Source organism: Primulina tabacum, chromosome 18 (genome assembly GCF_025594145.1).
Source record: "Primulina tabacum isolate GXHZ01 chromosome 18, ASM2559414v2, whole genome shotgun sequence".
NCBI classification, from domain to species: domain Eukaryota; kingdom Viridiplantae; phylum Streptophyta; class Magnoliopsida; order Lamiales; family Gesneriaceae; genus Primulina; species Primulina tabacum.
In genome coordinates, this window is record NC_134567.1 from 31,043,460 (window position 1) to 31,055,959 (window position 12,500).

General features: G+C 39.1%; 2 protein-coding genes across 2 annotated transcripts; both read left to right on the forward strand.

The window, feature by feature from the left end:
• The first annotated feature begins 494 nt into the window (after window positions 1-494).
• Window positions 495-5,757, forward strand: LOC142533871 (zinc finger CCCH domain-containing protein 55-like). Its single transcript, XM_075640784.1, has 4 exons — window positions 495-691; window positions 1,787-2,195; window positions 2,579-4,871; window positions 5,423-5,757. The coding sequence occupies exons 2-4, from the start codon at window positions 1,810-1,812 to the stop codon at window positions 5,456-5,458; spliced, it is 2,715 nt and encodes a 904-aa protein (XP_075496899.1). The 5' UTR covers window positions 495-691; window positions 1,787-1,809; the 3' UTR covers window positions 5,459-5,757.
• Window positions 5,758-6,222: 465 nt separating this feature from the next.
• Window positions 6,223-8,725, forward strand: LOC142533872 (uncharacterized). Its single transcript, XM_075640785.1, has 5 exons — window positions 6,223-6,616; window positions 6,902-6,966; window positions 7,079-7,254; window positions 7,932-8,040; window positions 8,186-8,725. The coding sequence occupies exons 1-5, from the start codon at window positions 6,364-6,366 to the stop codon at window positions 8,492-8,494; spliced, it is 912 nt and encodes a 303-aa protein (XP_075496900.1). The 5' UTR covers window positions 6,223-6,363; the 3' UTR covers window positions 8,495-8,725.
• The last annotated feature ends 3,775 nt before the right edge of the window (window positions 8,726-12,500 follow it).

Here is a 12,500-nt window from a genome sequence, read left to right on the forward strand (position 1 = left end):
GCATAGAACTCCTGAATATCGAGGAAACAACCAGAAGCAATGTACACCCATAGAGATATAGTTTACATAATTCCAGCCAGTTAGCTTCCCAATAGATTAAAGCAAGAAAAAGACAAGTTATCTGCACTTGTCGAACAACTTCGTGGTCATCTGAGTTATCTTAAAGAGGTTATATCCCCAAAATCTAGGCGTAGCCAGCTGGCGCCTAATGTGTTGAATATTTTCTGGAAGTTGGACGAAGAAAATAAAGAGAGTAAAATATGATTAAGTCAACTCATCTTATATCTTATAAATCTAAATATGCGAAACTATTTTACCAGAGTACTACTTTTTCTAAACCCTTAACTTCTACAACTAGATTTATAATTTAACTTTAAATTAATTTTATTTTTTGTGATTAAGTGTATATATTAGTGAAATCGATCAACTAGTGCGACGCCAAAAAAAAAAAAAGACCAATCTGTAACATCTGACGTGATTTATGACGTCATGCGATTTACGGATCTTAATTACTTTTGCCAGATTTATTTTCAGCTTAACACGCACGTCAGACCAGCGACTCTGATTCTCGCAAATCGCCACTCCATTGTGAAAACCTAGCCCCTCTTTCTTTTATTTTTTTTTCCCTGTTATTTTCATTCGCTCAGCATCAGTCATTCGCGTGGGCGGGCTTGGTCGACTCAGTTTAAAGGTTGGCCTTTTCAGTTTTTTTTTTACCCTCTCCGTTTATGTAATTTAGGATTTCATTAATTTAGGATTTCATTATGTCCTTTCTTGAAAAAATTAGAGTGAAGAAGATCGTAAATTTTGAAGGAAGATTACACTTTTCTGTTGGCGTCGATTGCTGCTGAATTTGGTGTTCAATTTAGTTAAACATTGACGGAAGCTTGTGACACCATGTGTTCCTTACTGTTGATAGTGATGAACATCTTTTCATTCTTTTTCGTCGTTTCGGTGATATTTGGTACTCAATTGGGGCTGCACTCCTACAAAGTAACAATTTTTAGTTAGTATTTAGGCGCAGCTATGTAAATGTAGAGGCAGCTGGGGATAATGAATTTTTCGATAAATTTGTTTGGCTGTGCAATCAAAGGAGACTTGCTCTTGTGTGTTGAAGATGAATTTTCTACAATGGCACGAGTTTGAGGGTTCTTGCTATTTCTTGTGTTTCTCTGATCGATAAGAATGTGATTCAAGATTCTGATAACAGTATTGTTAGCCAATGTAACCCACTGATAGTAATTTTTATGTGAACTCAGGGTAAATTTGTGATTTTTCTGATAAATCATGCTCGAGTAGTTTTTGTCCTCATTGATTTGAGGTGGCACAAGGCTATTGCATATGTTTGAGTTAGCATGAGTGATGTAGGAGTGTTTGTGGCATATGATGGCACTTCTGGGCTAAGTTTACTATTATTTAGAGCCCGTTTGTCAGTTTGTGAAGAGTCGTATTGGTTAAGGATTTGAAGTCTTAATCTTTTAACTCTCTCTTAAACGACTCACTTCTTACCAGCACTCCATCTAATGGAAACTCAAGTATTTCGAAACTGGTGTGATTTGACTTCTCTTTGTAGTTGGAGTCATGCTTTATAATCAACTCTCGTGCCTAGATTGGTATTGGACAATATTAGCTATTTTATTCTTTAGGTTACCTCTATATAACTTCAAAAAAATTTGTACTGTTGCTAATATGCTTCAACAAGCTTGTGATGAATTTTTTTAAAAAAGCTGCTTTTGGTGGTTGCTTTTGACTGATTCTGCTGCGCACATTTATGTTAATATTGCAGGAATTAGTTGGTTTAAGTTCCCTATGAGTGAAAGGAAAAAACGTAAATCATTTTGGGATACGGAAGAAGAGGCCAAACTCCCGTCTAGTATGAATATTCCTAATTCTTGGTCTGGAAAGAAACACCATTGTAATTATGATGACAGGCATTATCATGGATTGTCTTCATCTGGAACATCTTCCATAAAAAAGTCTCTGGATAATTCTGGACGAGCGTCTTGGGAAACCAACGAAGAAAACCCAACTGTACTATTGGGTGATGGTTTTGTCAAAAGACGACAAGATGCTTCAGAAGTTAAGGAAATAGGTGGGGTTAGCAGATTTTTCAAGAACATGTCTCCAGGATTTGATGGAATGGAAATGCATAACTGTAACAGCTGTTTTGAAGATGATCGAAGCCATTCACGTAGGTATGTGACAGTGCATCTTGTTTTGCCATTATTGAAGTAAATAATTTATGAGAGTGTGATTTTGATATAGAGAGTTTTCTTTGAATGATTCGTGCTTGTATTAATTATGGTAATGTTGTGCTCCCCTTACCATGTATATTGTTGTTGGAATAATTTAGAACAATATACTCTCCAAAATCTGAAGTGTTATTTGTAATCATAAAATAGTGAATAGCAGGAGGCTTTCAGTTTCAGTTTCAGTTTCAGTTTCAGTTTGCTCTCCACAACAATGAATTATTTTGAATTTCTGTATTGTTTATGCTCTTATTTAGCCAAAAATACAAGGCATGTTCCATGTTTTGGATCTCAAATGAAGCGAGTATTCTTTTAATGTAATTAAATAGGTTCCCAGCAAGAGGCAGAAGCCGGAGCAGAGGCAGGACAAGTGGCAGGAGTCGAAGGAGGAGCTTGAGCAGGGGTAGAGGTAGGGAAAGGGAGCGGGGGAGAGGCTGGAGCAGGAGTAGAAGCAGAAGTAATGGCAGTGCAAGGGGTCTGAGCAGAAGTCGTAGTCCAATCGAAGATTATAGACGCCAGTCTTATGGATGGAGTGACAGATCAAGAGGCCCTGATAAATCATCTCAAAATTGTAGAGACTTTGTTTCAGGAAGTTGCAGGAGAGGCAGCCAATGTAGATTTCTTCATCCTAGTAATGTAAGCCACAGGGATGGGGATCGCTTGGAAGATGACCCTGCAGAAAGTTGGAGGAGTAAAGTAGATCGAATCCGTACTTCAAAACATGCTTACAGTAGAGGTCCTGAGTATGAAATGCAGGATGATGATTCTGAACCTAATCGTCGAAAGGATGAGCAGTTCTTAACCAAAAATAGAAATGCATTCCCTTGCAAGGACTTCATGAAGGGGAATTGTCGTTGGGCAGATTCTTGCAGATTTTCTCACCATTCTGCTTCTGGTGAAAGTTTTGGCAGAAGTTGCAGTGTGAGATCTTTTGATAAGGACAGTGGTCATCAGTCGAACCATTACGAGAAACCCATCTGCAAATTTTTTGCTGCAGGGGAGTGTGATAGGAATAATTGCAGGTTTTCTCATAAAGTCATTAAGAAAGGCAGTTTGCATGACAAGAGTAACTGGTCGGATGGTGCAATGAGAGTCTCGAATGCTGTGAACACTGTTGGTTGGGGTGAAAAGAATGTAGCAGACACAAAAAGTACTGGTGATTTTAGTAATGAAATGGGCAATGGGATGGAAAATGAGGACAAAACTTGGGGAGTACTGGATTGGAAAGAGAGACTTTCGAATAGAGAGAAACAAACTTCTCCTCCCAGGGAAAGTAGCAGTCATGACCAAGACATAGGATATAATGAATATATGGTTAAGGCCAGTGTGGCAAACAAACTAGAACAACTCATCTTACTCAACTCTCGGTTACAAAACCAGGATGAATTTTTGAATATCCAACAACAAAATTCACTGCACGGACGTCACAGCTTTTCTGTCAAAGCCTTGCAACAGAATTCTTCTTCCACTTCACATATTCAACAGCAGCATCCGGAAATGTTACAAAATGATATTGTGAATCAGTTTTTCTCTGGTGTTCTTGATGGGGTAAAGAACTCCCAAAAAACCACTCATCCTGATTTTTTCTCGGGCCAAAGCTTGAACGAAAAGGGTGAGAGAATGTTTCTTGGGCATTCTTCAATTTCAAATGAAACTATAAGAGGGCGGAATATGCTCTATCCTATGCCATCAAATGAAGTTGTTACCGACTTGAATCTGCCTGAGATGAAGATAGTCGTACCTTTGAATTTGCAAGCTGAGATGCAGAACCATCAGAAAGCTATCAAGTCCCCTAAAATGTCAGAGTCAAAGGTCCTTCAATTTTTTCCAAATTTGTTGACCAATGAGCACTCTACTCAAGTGACAAACTCTCCAATTTTTATCCCTGATCAACCAGTTGGTCATGTGACTGAAAATCCTGCTATATTTTTGGGACAAAGATTTGTGAATGAACAAGCACAAGCATATCAAAGCATCGATCCCTCAAATTCTAGTGGGGTGATTCCTTCTCTTTCTGATACTGGGGTCGGGGTTCATACCCCCCTTGTCAATACAATGAATGCACAAATGAGTCCTGTTACGGTTTCCCGTGATATGTTTAATCCCTTGGAAAATGGAACCGATGCTGGCGAGCTCAGCAGTCGTCGTTTAGTCCCGAGAACTGAACAGAATAGTCAGATACATATGAAGCAATCATCTCCTTTATCTGTTGGCATGGAAGAAGATAATTTAAAGGTGAATCATCAAGAAAATGTGACGGTGAAGCAAGATGAAGTAACTGCCAAACCAGAAAATGAAGCCCTTGGTGAGCGAAGCAAGGACGATAAAGAGAACAAGGCATCAGAAACTCTGGATGGCCATGTGAAAAATGAAGTGGGAAATGCTACGAAGGATGAAAAGGGAATGCGTTTATTTAAAAATTCTCTTGTAGAATTTGTAAAGGAGATTTTGAAGCCTACATGGAAGGAAGGTCGAATGAGTCGGGAGGCTCATAAAACGGTAGTGAAAAAGGTAGTTGACAAAGTGACTGGTACAATTCAAGCTGATCATGTTCCAAAGACACAGGAAAAAGTCGAACATTACTTGTCATGCTCTAAACCGAAAATTACCAAACTTGTGCAAGTAAGTCCTTGCCATGTATTCTTGAACAGTTGTATGTGGTCATTTTGAAGAAAAAACTTGGTCAGCCTAATCGAGAAAATTTTGGCACACCTTTTTATTATGGTCTTTCCCTGTTCCCCTCCGTTTACTGTGACCTAAATAGAAAATGCGCATGACCCCAAACACATGACAAAAGGTAAAAGGCGGCATTTTTTATTTTTATCGTTCCCCTCACGAGTCACGTTACCTTCCAGTGAAATCTCTCTTCCCTTTAACATTGCCCTCTGAAATTCACTCTTTGAGTCGAAATGGTCTGTGCTGCTTACTGTATTCGACTCGTTCTTCTAACATGCCATCGTAGTATCTGGTTTTATCATACGTAATGAGGTTGCCTAAAATCCTCTCTATTCAGCCATAGGGGTCCTAAGCTGTGTAGTGTCATAAACTTGTCCGAATAAGGAAGAGAAATTGGTTCAAAATACGTTGAAGAAAAAAGTCCCCACCCCAATGTAATAAATAAAATTCTCTCTGGTGTTTCACATGATGATATTCCAACTGTTGTCGTTCTGCAGGCTTATGTCGAGCGCTGTCGAAAGGCGGAGTCTTGAATTGATTGAATCCTTAACAAGTACCAGTTTGGCATGGAATTTTTGATCCAGTAGTCAGTATGTTGCACTGGCATGATTTCTTTCCTCGGTGTTTCTGGGATTGCACTTTCATTCCAGGAAAATATATTGTGCTACTCTCAACGCCTGTTAACAGCATGTGTAAGCTCTTAGCAGATGTTAGCTTTCTTAATATTATTTTCAATCGTGATAAAAAAAAATCAAAGCTTCTTGATATTTCATTTATAATCCATGTAAATACTTGCGGAGTACCGTTTTTTGCGGCGAATAATAATTACTCATTCTTGTTTAATGTTTGGTTAAATTTTCTAAAAGATGAATGTTATGTATCATTATCTTATCAGATAATCTAATTATATTGAGTTTTTGTCTACAAATTATTCATCGTCATCTTATCCACGGATCAAACAGTCTTAAGAGTAGAATAAATCCGGCAGAGAATTAATCTCAGAACTTAAAATATACAGTTGATTTACTTCCAAATGACATCACATTATTTATAATACTATCTGTATAAAAGAAAGATCGGTTGGGCAAGAACTAGTTCGAAGGAATATGTGTATAGTTAAAATGTGGATTTTTTTTAATGTGATCTTTTTATTTTTAAGAAAAGTTGTAAAATATGGATTATTACAGTGATATATGAACTTTGGTTGGTTGTTAAAAAATCGTATTATATATAATTATATAATTTTTTTGAGTGGATATTTAATAATATTATTTGAGCAAGCATAAATGGATCAAAAGGTTTGGGCTGAAATCACTCAGTGCAAGACACCGAGCCCATCAAATTAGGGAAAACCAGGCGATGTCGTTTTTCATCCTGGAAGAATTCTCCACACCTCCAGTCCAGTCCACTGCACTCCAGTGATATTCTGAAAACATCAATGAATTCTGTTCATTCAACTCGCTTTCTTCTTAATTCTGCAATGATTCAAGCACCACAGAGACCACCCATGGATTTCAGTCATATTTTTCCCTCATTTTGTCCGTCAGTATTCCTCAATATTTCTTCGAGGCCCTTCGTTGTTCTTGCGAAGAAGAATTCTGAGTTCGAACCGGTTATAAAGCCATCCAATGTCGAAGATGATGATTACGATGATATAAAAGATGATTCTTTTCTTGATGAGTTTGAAAATGGTGATTTAATTCATAATAATCCTCTCTTTTTATCTCATTCATTTTAAATTCAGTTAACCGAGCTGTTTGCTTTGAAATGTACTGATTTTTTTTATTCTACTATATTAATACTTTTTAGGCTCATTTTGGGTCTAATCTTGATCTTTCATACAAAAGATAATTTTGTTGCTTTGTGCGTAACTTTGAAAGCAAAATACTAGGACAAATAGTGAAGTTCTTTTTTCCTTTTTCATATTTATTGCTCAACACATGATTATATTTTGAGCGAATTTCTTGATTATGCAGAGGATATGGTAGATGACGAGGGTTATTTTGAGGATGAGTATTTTGAAGAAGAGGCCGAACCTTCTGTAAGTGTCAAACCCTTTTACTTTCTATCTGAATTGTAATCAGCTCTTTCCTTTTTGTGGGGTTTGATCGATTCTACCTATTTACGTTGTAAAAATTTTTGAGAGCTTGTAGGTAGGAGATGGAGCTGGAGGAGGTGGGATATCATTAGCTGGGACTGGCTGGGATAAAAAAGCTTTAGAAATTGCTGAAGAAGTTGCCATGTCATTTGTTGGAGAACTGGGTATATATGCGTTTAGGACTCTGTTAAATGCAAGTATCCAAGTTCGAATCGAGAGGCTCACAAATAAGTACGAAACTACAATTCTTCTGATTATCCAGGATTCATATTATTTAATCTGGGTAGATGGAATAAAATAGAGAGTGGGGTTTTTAATCAAGAACAAATCATATCCTTTAGTTCCAGCCTTGGTTGAGGATCCATGTGGAAGTTTTGTATCTTAACTATTCGTCATGTTCTTGTTCCAGTAGCCATTTTTTGTGACCGGAGTCTTTAGCCACTGTGCGAACAAGGATTGGGCTTTCACATTGACACAGCCCTACCTAGAGCGAACATTTTCAAGAGAAATTTGACTTTGGGTTTCCATGAAGTTACTAATCCAATGTCTGCCTTGGGAAATCACGTGTAATTTCTGTTAAAAATAAAAAATAAGGTCAATCATCATGGTCTATGCTTTGAGGTCAACATCCAGATGATCGTCCTCTTCCCTATTTTTGTCTAATTCTCAGGCTAATCTTGTATTATTTCAATATGCAGAGTCCTTTACATCTTAATCCTAGTCCTCTTGTGGTAATTGCATATCCACTAATTATGAATTTCATTCCCCATTTATTTTCCACTAGTGTTTGGATGCTCGCTCTATGCTTTGCTTGTGAAATCTCTGGTCTACAGTTTTTTAAGGCTAAATGCTTCCTTAAAAACAATATTGTTGATGTATGTAACACCATTCTGTCACATGTTTCACAGGTCCGGTTCGCCCACTATGATGGACATTGAAAGTTTTTCAAATGAATATAGAGCACGGCTCGATGAAGCAGAATCTGCTGGATCTATTCCTGAGAACATAGTGCTAGAGGTTATATATCTTATCTACCTTCTTATATTGCTCTTATTACATCAATTAAATTTCTTAAAGCGATGATTCCTCAACATGGTTATATTCTATATGGCACGATGTAATGTATTTCACTCTGAACCCTATTTGTTTGTTTGATTTTTAGGTGTCTTCACCCGGTGTTGAAAGGGTTGTTAGAATTCCTCAAGATCTTGTCCGGTTTAAGGAGCGTAACATGTATGTAAAATATGTTACCGAAGCAGCGGAGACTGGTTCTTTATCCGAGCATGATGGAATCTTTAGACTTATATCTTTTGATTCAGAGGCTAACACTTGCACATGGGGCTTAGCAGATGTCAGAGTAAATAGAGAAAAATCAGGTAGAGGCCGGCCACTCAACAAAAAGCAGAAAGAGTGGCGACTCGAATTACCACTACACTGTGTGAGTTTAGTTCGGTTTTATTCTGAAATATGAACATCTTCGATGACTGGAAAATTTGAAATGATCATTCCATATAAGTTTTTACTCCAGGAATGTTCTGTTTGATTATACAACAGCTGAATGTTGTAATATCTCTTCAGCTCTAGGACACAAAATCTGTGGGAAGTAGCTGCATTTTCTGAATAAATTATACATAAAATATGATTCTTTATTGTAATCTAAATGGTGTGATTGCTCATCTCATATAGGACGTAGTTGGTGTCACGTACGAAATTTTGTTAATATTTTCCTTGTTTCCTCTCTGATTTCTAAGACAATGAAAACAGAAGGGGGGGGTGGGAGTGAAGAAATGATAAATCGGTATAATGCAGAAATTCATCTACATGATATTTTGTTGGGATGTGCTTGTTTGATTTTTGTGAGAGATGAATTACATCTTGTCCCTTTCTGGAAGTCCATAGTAAAAACAAGAGTTCTGGTATTTACCCTCCGGATTCAAATCCTGTAATTTGGTCTTTGATAAAAGAAAACAAAGTATCAAGTATTTAAAAACTTAATGAGATTAATACGTGGATTAAGTAAATTTCAATAACCATTTAGACTGAAAATACAGCTAACAGTTCAGTCAAACCAGGTAATATGATAGTTTCAGGAGAGACAATCATAGGTAAAGTTCAAAGTAAAGTTTCTATTAATGATTACGATGGGATAAATAAGTGACTCCGTTGTATTATTGGTGTAACACGTTTTTTTCAATTCACGTAAGAGCACTCGTACCGCCGATAATAAATAAAAATAACACTAAGGACTCGAGGTGTGAAATATTTGTTATCTAAATAGGTGGTTCTCACCGGTTTATTTGGTGCAGCACTATTTCCACATAGACGATTATCTATTTGAGTCGAGGTGAATTCACTTTCTAAATCGAAGTCGCTTTGTCTTAGTTTATTACATAGTCATGTAATCATGAAGCTTATTTTTGGGCACTTGTGGCTGTCGCGATATTTTTGTGCAGAAAGCATTAAATTACTGCGAGATGTTTCCGCAAACATCTCGCGGAGATCAACAAGTTCAAAAAAAACAAGCGGTCAACATATCATATATATATCAATGTATCATATATATATATATATATGACACAATCTCACGAATTTATATATATGAGATTAGTCGATCCAACTTATATTTATAATGAAAAATAAAACACATATGAGTAGGTTTTTTGTGAGAGTTTGAGACGATCTCAAGAATTTATATATATGAGACTAATCGATTTGACTTATATCTATAATGAAAAATAATTTTTTTCCACAAAAATAATACTTTTATTAATAGTTTGTTATAATTGATTATTAATGAATTATTTGTGGTTAATATTTGTATCGATTCATTAAACTTTATTGAACAATGATGATTGTAAAAGAAAAAAAACCGTAAGAAAGAAACTTTTTTTCTTCATGACCTTTTCACTTTGGCATGCAAATCACTCATCATTACACACCACTCTCTTACTAGCAGCATAAATCTAAATTGATCTTTTAAAGTAGGCACTTGAATTTTAATAAATTTTATTTTTTTAAAATTACGAGGATAGTATAAGAAATCTTATTCTAAAGCAAAATAGTATGTGACACTCCATGAATGACCATCAAGATCAGGTCCAAACTGGACTTTGGACCCTCAGCCCGTATTTACAGGAGAGTGCCTGGAATCCATCGTGAGCCCTATCTTGGTTAGGGCCCATATTTATAGGAGAGTACCTGAGATCCATCATGGGCCTCTACCTTGATTAAGGGTGGGTCAAGGGTCCAAAGCCCAGTTTGGGCCTGATCTTGATGGGCCCATTCATGGGGTATCACCAGTCTCTCCCTCCCAAGTCGAACCGAATTACAGGTTCAAGGTTTGATTAATTGCGCCAACCTTGGCATACAATACGTTGGTCATGCCTTCTTTCCCTACTTCCCCTATAAATAGATGTTCCATCTTCCCTTCATTATTCTATCCCTACTTAATATTTCTCCTCCCACTCACTAGCTCTCCCATGCCTGCGCCCACGTCCACGCCTCACGCCTCGCGCTTCGCCCCTGGCCTGCAATTCCTCTGCTAGCTCGCCCCTCTCCCTCGCCAACAGCCTCCTCTCGCATCACCTCTCTTCGCCCCTTAGCCACAGCCTCCTCTCGCCATCACCATTCCCCTCCCCTGTCGTGCACTCCAGCCTGCAGCTTCGCCTACTCGTACATCTGCCCTCGCCACAGCCCCCTTCACGTTATTAGGAGTCCCATCGAAAAGCTTACGGCTGGATCGAGATGTTACGTAGAAGGACCTTTCCTTCGATTTGACCAAGACAAAAAAGTAGGAGAAAGTGGTGCAATCTAAAGGCCTGATCTTGATGGGCCCATTCATGGGGTATCACCAGTCTCTCCCTCCCAAGTCGAACCGAATTGCAGGTTCAAGGTTTGATTAATTGCGCCAACCTTGGCATACAATACGTTGGTCATGCCTTCTTTCCCTACTTCCCCTATAAATAGATGTTCCATCTTCCCTTCATTATTCTATCCCTACTTAATATTTCTCCTCCCACTCACTAGCTCTCCCATGCCTGCGCCCACGTCCACGCCTCACGCCTCGCGCTTCGCCCCTGGCCTGCAATTCCTCTGCTAGCTCGCCCCTCTCCCTCGCCAACAGCCTCCTCTCGCATCACCTCTCTTCGCCCCTTAGCCACAGCCTCCTCTCGCCATCACCATTCCCCTCCCCTGTCGTGCACTCCAGCCTGCAGCTTCGCCTACTCGTACATCTGCCCTCGCCACAGCCCCCTTCACGTTATTAGGAGTCCCATCGAAAAGCTTACGGCTGGATCGAGATGTTACGTAGAAGGACCTTTCCTTCGATTTGACCAAGACAAAAAAGTAGGAGAAAGTGGTGCAATCTAAAGGCCTGATCTTGATGGGCCCATTCATGGGGTATCACCAGTCTCTCCCTCCCAAGTCGAACCGAATTGCAGGTTCAAGGTTTGATTAATTGCGCCAACCTTGGCATACAATACGTTGGTCATGCCTTCTTTCCCTACTTCCCCTATAAATAGATGTTCCATCTTCCCTTCATTATTCTATCCCTACTTAATATTTCTCCTCCCACTCACTAGCTCTCCCATGCCTGCGCCCACGTCCACGCCTCACGCCTCGCGCTTCGCCCCTGGCCTGCAATTCCTCTGCTAGCTCGCCCCTCTCCCTCGCCAACAGCCTCCTCTCGCATCACCTCTCTTCGCCCCTTAGCCACAGCCTCCTCTCGCCATCACCATTCCCCTCCCCTGTCGTGCACTCCAGCCTGCAGCTTCGCCTACTCGTACATCTGCCCTCGCCACAGCCCCCTTCACGTTATTAGGAGTCCCATCGAAAAGCTTACGGCTGGATCGAGATGTTACGTAGAAGGACCTTTCCTTCGATTTGACCAAGACAAAAAAGTAGGAGAAAGTGGTGCAATCTAAAGGAAAGTCTAGAGCCCAAGGTAGTACAATGAAGCTGCATATCGAACGGAAGACATTGAGTGTGAGTTGACCTAAGTGTACCTGATAATAACTGCTCAACTCCTAGAGGAAGTCGGATAGAGGAAAGCGGAGACCTACATCTAACTGATGTTGGAAAAAAGTATAAAAACCCTTGGGAGCTAGGGTCGGTCTTCGGGGTGGGAATGATGATCTTGTGAGAAGAGAGAATATGCTATGAAGCCCTAAAGTCTAACTCACTAGTAGGAGATATATAGGATGAAAGGTGGCCATACCATAGTGTATCGGCGTTGGATATGTTCATATGTTGGTTCACATGACAGATTTTCTCTTTCACCAAGTACTTTTCTCTTAAGTTCACGGCCTCCTCGAAGCTCGAGGATCCCAAATTAGAGTTATTAAAAAGATCTACCACATCAAAATGGTATGTGGTGGATGTGAAACCATAGATTTGAATACCTGATATTCGGTAGAGCAATTCAATGGACTCAGTGGCGCAAATATGCAAGCATGCATGGAGTAACCCGTGGTCACGGA